The 8,591-nt window shown below is 42.1% G+C and overlaps 1 protein-coding gene across 1 annotated transcript; it reads left to right on the top strand.

Annotated features, from left to right (window-relative positions):
* The first annotated feature begins 93 nt into the window (after window positions 1–93).
* Window positions 94–8,381, top strand: CAV2 (caveolin 2). The gene is made up of 3 exons (XM_042816375.1): window positions 94–243; window positions 326–513; window positions 6,870–8,381. Exons 1-3 carry the CDS (start codon window positions 97–99, stop codon window positions 7,018–7,020), a joined length of 486 nt encoding a protein of 161 aa, XP_042672309.1. The 5' UTR covers window positions 94–96; the 3' UTR covers window positions 7,021–8,381.
* The last annotated feature ends 210 nt before the right edge of the window (window positions 8,382–8,591 follow it).

The following is an 8,591-nucleotide window of genomic DNA, read 5'->3' as shown; positions in this document are numbered from 1 at the left end:
GGCGTGGCCGGGCCTCCCCGCGCCGCTCCGCCCCAGCCCGGCGGGGCCGCGGTGCCGGGGGCGGCGGACGGGGCAGGGCGGGAGCCGGGCAGCGCCATGGGGCTGGAGACGGAGAAAGCGGACACCCGCATCTTCATGGACGACGACAACTTCCCGCCGGGCGGCCCCGAGCCGTCCGAAGCGGAGAAGTGCGCGGAGGACGCGCTGGAGCGGGACCCCCGCGGGCTGAACGCCCACCTCCAGGTGCCGGGCGGGGAGGCGGGGGCGGCGGGGTCGGGGCCGGGCGGCGGCGGCTGACGGCCGTCGGGGCTGTTCGCTTTTCCAGCTGGGCTTCGAGGACGTGATCGCCGAGCCCGAGCTCACCCACTCCTTCGACAAGGTGTGGATCTGCAGCCACGCGCTGTTCGAGCTCAGCAAGTACGTGCTCTACAAGCTGCTGAGCCTGCTGCTCGCCGTCCCGCTGGCCCTGGTGTTGGGGATCGTCTTCGCGGTGCTCAGCTGCCTGCACATCTGGTGAGTGCGTGAGCGGCGCGGGGCGGCGGGCCGGGGCTCTCCCGTGCCGCCTCTGTGCCCCGACGGCCTCCGGCGCCGTCAGGGCCTGCGAGCGGCTCTGCCTGCTGGGCTGCTAATGGGAGAGGAATTAGAACGACGCTCTGACCGCGATTCAACTCCATGCTCTGATCTTAGCAGCTTTCCCGTCTGAGCGAGCTCCTGTTGCCGTTTGTGGGGCGCCTCGCCTGGCTATTGATCGCTTGCTTTTGTAAACCAGAGTACAGACATTGTTAAAACACGTGTACTTTAATTGAAAGGCCCGTGCGGGAGCATTTCTTACACCAGAGTATTTTGCTCGCTGAGTGAAGAAGGGGGGCCCAGCTCAGTCTTTCTTTGCTACTGTCACAAAGTCAGCTGTCACTGCCTCGCAGCAGGTGCACGGCCATCTGCAGGTACAGTGCAGAGAACCCCTCCTGAGCTCAGGAAAGCCATGGCCATGATTCACAGACAAATACAGCAGCTCTCCAAAGCAGCAAAGCTGGTGTACTTTATTCAGAAACTGCTGGTGAAATATTGCGAGCCCACAGAAGCAGTTGATTGTGAAGGTGGAAGAGAGGCAGGGAAAAGAATGGTGTCGAGGAAGGAGAGTCCATCAGGTTGCAGAAGAAAGCATGAATGCATGTATCGTTAATGTCTTTCTTGCAAACCAGGATTGTTATTTTTCCTTATACGTAAGTTCTGATCTATGCCTCATTTGCCTTGACTAATATTGATATCATGAAGAAGTCAGTAAGACAAAATGCTATTCAGAAACTGGGAAACAAACTCAGAATAAGTGCATTGGTTGTTTGAACCTCTGATTGCGATCGTTTGATTGCAGATTTCAATTTTCAGAAGGAGAGTGGAAATTTGGATTGATGGCATTGTTATGGGCTGCTTCAAAACTTGACTAACTTAAATTTTGGAGCATGCAGACTCTGCAGTAGGGCAACTGCAATACAATTTAGAGCTGCCACTTTGCTGGGCCTCAAATTATTATGGACATTTTATAGTGGGCCTAGACTTTCATATCAGCCAGTGGTCGCTGTGCTGTATTGCACCAGAACTGCAAAAGGATATGGTGGACAAATGGATTTCCTATAGTGAAATGTCTGTGGGAGAGTCCACTGATGCTCAGTTTGTTCAGAATGATAACATTTAATGCTGCAGAATGGTCTTATATCTGAATTTCATAGCCTGGATATGTGGACACGAGTTCCACTGAACAGGACTCAGAGGTCAATTTCTATTTGTGCAAGTAGTCCCCAGTGACTCTGTCGGGAACTGTGGTTCCCAGTACATCTGAAATAGAACTGAGTGAATGTGGCACTTGATTTTGAAAAGTTTCCCTTGAGTTTCTACAAACACACTTGTCTCCGCAGCAACTGATTTTCTGTGCCTAAGTTCACTGTCAGTATGGAGTTGATCTTTCATTTTGGTCTTGCACCTGGATGGGTGTGAGGGAGTCACATAGCTCAGGTGTGCTGTCTGCATCCCCTTGGACCCTATCCAGTGCTACGCTTGGTAGCACAGTACAGTCTGGTCATCCTACAAACAGCCTGGATTTGTTCCAACACAACGTTTGAACACACTGAGGTTATGCTAATTTATTTCTGCAACTCCCAGTGTTCCAGATGTCTTGGGATTAAGGAATTCGAAGTCTCTGCATTTGGGAGGATAGTGCAGGAGCAACTGATACCAGAGGCATTAAAGGGACCTGAAACATTGGTTCCTGCAAGCCTGTTGGGTCTGTAAAATTATCAGCTCCTTGTTTTGTGGTTGCAAGGATGGGAATTCCATTATAATTCTGTCTTCAGCTGTTTAAACGTCATGGGAAAGCTCTGGGCGTTCCCTCCCACACGGCTGTCTACAGGAGGGCTTATCAGAATCTCTGTGCCTCATTTGCAGCATCCAAGCCACTGAGATGTTGACATTGATCAGTTGCAGGGGAGCCTTTCCTAAGAATAAATTAGAAGCTGTTCGAACAACACTTGGAAGTCCAGGGATCAAAACTCTGTTGATTGTCTCACACACGTTGCAGTTTTGCCAACATGCTAAAAATCCATTGAAGTCATGCACCAAGGATATTTCATGACTTGCAACCATTGTGTCTGATAGTAAATGTTGTCTTTCATCAGAAAAAAAGAGCACTGAAAAGGGAAGTGAACACATGAGACCTGTGGAAAGCAAAAAGAAAACTCCAGTTTTCATTGCGACCTATTAAAAATGAACATACTTTGGTTCTGTTCACATATTGCTTGAGCTAAAATCCAGATTCACACTGCCTGGCAAAAGATCCTGAAGCTGCAGTAGCTAGCATGACCTACATACAAGCTACTTCAAGGAAGGCCACCTCTCCACACGGCTTCTCTCCTAGTGATGATCTTATTGCAGCTGATACACTCAGAGGTTGTCAGACCAACTTTAACAACACTCTGTGAATATCCAGACAGCATTTTAAACATGTCCCTAGACTGAAGCTGTTAAGACTATTGATTTTTTAATATGAGCAGAACACTGCTGGTTTTCCAGGCAGCCCATGCAAAATCATGATCTCTGTGGTCAATCCAGAGATGAATTCTTGTTCCAAGTCACGTGTTGGCAGCCTTTTGAATTTTGCATACACATTTTTATAGGCTCATCTGTAAAATGTCTCATTATATATTTATTCTGAGAATTGATGAAACATTGGAGAATCTGTAACTTTAGGTTGGAGATGAGCTCTAAAACACAAGGAGTTGTCCAGCTTTGCTTGTGCTCTCGTCATCAGCTTGAGTAGCAGATACTGAAAGCTCCTCTTCGCATGAGCTTCCATTCACAGGCAAAGCCAGGGCAGTTTTGAATGTGCATCAACAGAGCAGATTTGAATGTGCATCATCTAAACTCTTTTTCTGCAACTCCATTTTCATGGCTGTTTGCTGTCATATTCAACCCCCAAAATCTCCCTACTTGGCTGTCTGAAATCAAAAGAAGTTACAGCACCGCTGTGCCACAGAAGCACACCACTTGGTCTGGTGTTGTCATGATATATACCCTTGTCCTCTGAAAATGGAGTAGGTGGGTGTTGCCTTGCTTCTTAGTTTTGTCTTTTCCAGTCTACTTGGAGTCCTGAGATATGAAATGCTTGGTTTTGTTGTGCTCTGAGTACTGTGTGTGAGCAGTGCAAAGCTCCAGTGGGTATCTCTTTGCTCATAAGGAGCCCGACAGTTAGTGGGGCTTTGAAAGAAGCTCTGAAACTGCTAGCTCATATTTAGCAGTCTATATTATAGTTGCTTATACTGTAGTGCTATGCAAGACAAAATCATGATGTAGTGCACACAAGCCTGGAACTGGGCAGTTTAATTACTGGATGATTTAGTATTTGAAAAATGTCATTAAGATTTGTCTGAGATTTTGAAAAACTTCTCAGGAGATGTGATTCTTAACTGTAAAGCAGGAATCTGGATTAGCAGTGAATGATTGCTGCAAGTACATTGTCCAGCTCCATGAAAAGTTGAATTACCTCCCCAGAAAATTCTTACCCTTATGAGTAAGAATTAAGTTGTGTTAAGTTGTATTGCATTAAGTTGTGTTTTGCTTGGTTCTTAACAACGTTCCATTAGGGATCAGCAGGAAAAAAGTAATGTGAACAAACATGTGATAGGATGATCTGTATAAAATAGTAGAAGTCATATCTTGAACAAAAAGAGAAGAAAAAAGAATAGGTTAGAACAAAGAGGACAGTCTGCTCTTTTCAGGTCAGCAGCTCCCAAAAGAGGTGAATCGTTTTACTTTGTAAAAACATGGATATTTTATGACATATACGTACAGTATGATTCAAAGACAGGTCATATGAGTAGTTGAAATGCTCTGATTGTGTTTCAGCTTAGATATCAAATTCAGAAAAGCTTTATTTTATTTCCCAGTGCTCTACCACTCTAATAAGAGTAGCTCTAAAATTGCAGTAAATGTTGATATTCTCAGATATGTAGATTCTAAAACTAAGGAAAAGCTGAGACTGACTTTTATTTTAGAATTGAAAGCTGCTTGCATTCTGCTTTTTTTTTTTTTTTTTTTTTTTTTGTATGCAGTATAGCACAAATATGGATAATGTGTAAAAAGATTTTAAAACATTATCAAAACATTTTTGTCTTTATTGAATATAACATTATTGAAAGATGTTGAGTTGTGGATGATGTCTATAGCAGCTGCATGTAGAATGATGGCTGTTTTCCCAGCCTTCCTTAATGAACTCCTGGTGATTCACTGCAACTTGCTGTGAAGGCTTTGCATAATGTGGTATTTGTTTAGGTTGTAGTTTGTGTGGTCCTGTTTATGGATGATCCAATAGAAATGTAGGCTTTCAGTAGAAACATAGGCCTTTCTGCTTCCCTGCAGATGAATTAGATTGGGGGGAAAAAAAAGAAAGGAAGAAAGAAAGAAAAAAAAGCAGGCCAAATTAAATTTAGGTGGCAGCAGAGGAGCAGTAGTAGCAGTTTGTAAACTGAGTGCAATGAAAAATGGGTGAAGTCAAAACAAGGTGAGTAGCTATTGGTGGTGTTTTCCCTGTGTTGGCTGAAGAAGTTTTTCCCCTTTGCATTATTGATGTTCATCAACTTTATCGTGAAGCCCTTATTTTATTTTCTATAAATCATCTATTCTATATACAGTGATACTATAAGTGATCAATAAACATGCTGTTTTCAGAGTTCAGTTTAGTACTACAGATGCCATGTTCCAGTGGCACTCAGTTCTATGTGCTGTTTTACTAGCTATTTCAGCAGAGACAAAGAAAGAGAAGGTTTTAGAAAAGCTATTCTTGTTTAAATCCATCTGGTTTAGCTTGGAGTGCAGCACAAACATGATAGCATACAGCTTGCACTGTACGATTGAATCAAGAATCCAGATCTACATTGAAAATAATTATTTTATTCTTACTCTTCAGGTATCAAAGCTTTAATGTTTTTAATGCAACAGTTGTTTGTTTGTTTGTTTTCTACACTGTTATTCTGAGTAGTACTCACTGGAAATACACAGTATTTACTTAGGTATTTTTCAAACATGTGACAAATGTTTTGCATGTTACTTCCAACCAAAGTCAGTGAGAGTTCTGCAACTGAATTCTGTGGAAGCGAGGCTGGGATCTTAAATCTTGAATTCAACAGCAAACTGGAGCAGCTCATTATCGAATGGATGTATAGCTTCTTCTGCCTCGTGTAGGAAATGAATGCATTACACATGGTGCAGAGATCTTTGAAAACCTTGTTCTAGTGTGACTTCAGTATGACATATGTTACGTGTACATGTAATGTGTTTGCACCCAAGTAAGAACACACAGCTTAGTGAAGCGGCCAGGGGTTTGGGCCAGGAAGTGATGAAAAAAAGAGTAACTGATGCTGTGTGGTCACTGATCTTGCGTGTGGCAGCCCTGGTGCACGAGCTGTATGTGCACACCTGGCTTCTCTCTGCTGTCAGTGAGCTTAGCTTAAGCCACCATTAATGACATTGCTTTGCAGTCAGGACATAAGGAGAGCATACATGGATGATTTCTGTGCTTGGCAGAGTGAAAGCACAATTCTTTCAAGTATGCAAGGAGATAAAAGGATCTTTTTCCCTCAACAAGAGTTTTGACCTTGTTCTGCTTTTTTGTTACTCACCCTTAAGTGAAAAGCTTCACAGTATCAACAAGATGCCATGTATCGGAGGTCTAGCCTGTCTGTACAGCAGCAATTAAATGTATTTCAGTATTGCTCTACTGTTTCTGCATTATTGTAACAACTTTAACATTGGTCTTTAACATTGGCAGGAATGAAGTATGAATGACAAGGTGTCTGTGTGTGTGTGTGTGTGTGTGTGTGTGTGTAGAAGAGAGTCAGAAAAGAAGCACCTGAAGAGACATCAGAGCGAGGGACACAAGAATGCCCTGAGAGGATCGTAAAGAACTCTGTTCCCAGGTGATCAAACTGGGAAGTGCATGGTTTCTGTCAAGCCCCACACTTGACTCCTTCAAGGACCTATCTTTAACCACAAGTTGCAGCATCACCTCCAGCAGCAGGAGAGAATAGGAAAACGTTCATCCCTATTGCAGGCATGGCCAAAAGTTACCTCAGTGTTGCCAGTTGGGAAGAAGCAGAAACATGATGAGGACTGGCAAGCTGTTGTGCACAAGTGAGCCGAGACAGAGGAGCATGTATGTTATGGTGCTTATGCATGTGTAAGAGTGAGGCTGTCAGTGAACAAAATCAATGGAGAATGAGTGCAAGATCCCCTCTTTTTCCATAAGCAAGCACTTTTCTTCTCTCAATTCCCTGTGCTGTGGCAGCAGTAATCTCACAGATCTTCCATTTGCTCTTTTACAGGATTGTGGTGCCTTTTGTGAGAACCTGTCTCATGGTCTTGCCTTCAGTGCAAACCATTTGGAAGAGCCTGACAGATGTTTTCGTTGCACCATTCTTTCATAGCGTAGGCCGATGCTTTGCCATGGTTAATATACGTCTGGATCAAGAGTAACTGTCAGGGTTGCAACACTGCTGTAATTGTAGATGGTGTTATACCTCTTTCTAATGTAACATGCAAGCACTTACCATTCATTCCAACCTGCTAAGATGATAATGGCTGGTTAAGTGGGAACATGCTATTATTCTAAAACTCATTTATTTTCAGGGAATGAATTTAAGACTAGGTAGGCAGTTTTCATATCTAACTATTTTAACAGCAGAATAAATGTGGAGTATGTTGGCAACACTTTATTTTAATGGTACGTTGATTGCTGGATTACAGAAAAAATCTCTTGAAGGTTTAATTGCCACCATTGTGATAACGATTGGCATTATTACAAGAAATGTTTAAATTAGTAGGCTGAGATACTGTGGGTGAGAATGATCTCTAGGGTTTCACACTGATTTCACTGCAGTTCCTAGAGGGATCATTTTTGGCCCTCACTATGCTAAATGATATACACAGTCATTATTATCTGCATTGAAAAAGAAGGGCATGATGCATAAGCATACAGAGAAGTTAACTCTTCCATAATTCTCCTGTGTTGGGGAAAAAGCTCCCAGAAGGTTATCCCTTAAAATAAGGTGTTACCTGATTTGAACTATCAGCTAATCTGTATATTTTATTTAATAAGAGGTTAACTTTGCTGTATATTTTGTACCTTTGTAAATGGCACTTGGTGAGCTTTCTTTGAAGCATTATTTCTATAGTATTTGAATTCTAACAAACTTACTAGGCAGTGAGAGTGAGAAACTGCAAATAAATGACTTAAACTAAAATTTCAATGTATAAATTATGCAGATTTTAAGCATTGCTGTGCAATTCTAAGACATCCATTATATATATAGTTGTGTGCAAAAGAAAAGAGTATAAGATTTTTAATACAAGACTATGCAAAAGAGCTGGAAATAACTGTTTATGAGAAGTGGGTGTTTTTTATTAAAAATGGACAGTAGTAAATGCAACCCTGCCTATTTCTGCGTGTTATCTGTGTGGACACTGAGATATTTAAAATGCTGGATGCTATGCTGGCACTTTAACTAAGTAACAAGCTATTAAATAAGTCAAGTGGATGTAATTGGTATCCTTGTCTAACTCCTTGTCTACTGACTTGACTCTCTATGTTGCTTATTGCTACTTTGAAGTCTAACCCATAACAAAGCCCTTTTTGTGTTTGCACTTAATACAGCTTGTAAAGCAGAGTAAAAGAACATACGCAGAGGTACACTGAAGTTAGATTAGCCTTCTAATGGGTTTATGCTGCTGTTTTTTCCTGCCGTTGTAAATGTTTGTATGATTTAGAATTTTATTTTCTAAAACGGTGTCACAGATTTCTTATCAAAAAGGGTATAAAATAAAATAATGAAAAATCAGCTTTTTCCAATTGTCAACTTTATTTTTTCAGGTTTTTCAACTTTTTAAAAAGCTCTTAAAATGCTGAACAGTATGAAATACTTCCAGAATGTGAGAGAGGGAAAAGAAGTAAATAAGCATCAGTACTGTTCTGCTAATATCTACTGTATTTAACTTACAGAGAAAAATTATGTATCTCTTTGTGTCAAATTATGCCCTGACAGAATTTG

The sequence above is a fragment of the Centrocercus urophasianus genome, unplaced genomic scaffold (assembly GCF_019232065.1).
Source record: "Centrocercus urophasianus isolate 14NV4802_14NV808 unplaced genomic scaffold, USGS_Curo_1.0 seq_15, whole genome shotgun sequence".
Lineage (NCBI taxonomy): Eukaryota > Metazoa > Chordata > Aves > Galliformes > Phasianidae > Centrocercus > Centrocercus urophasianus.
Note: the sequence above shows the minus strand (reverse complement) of the source record. Positions and strands in the feature narration are given on the sequence as shown.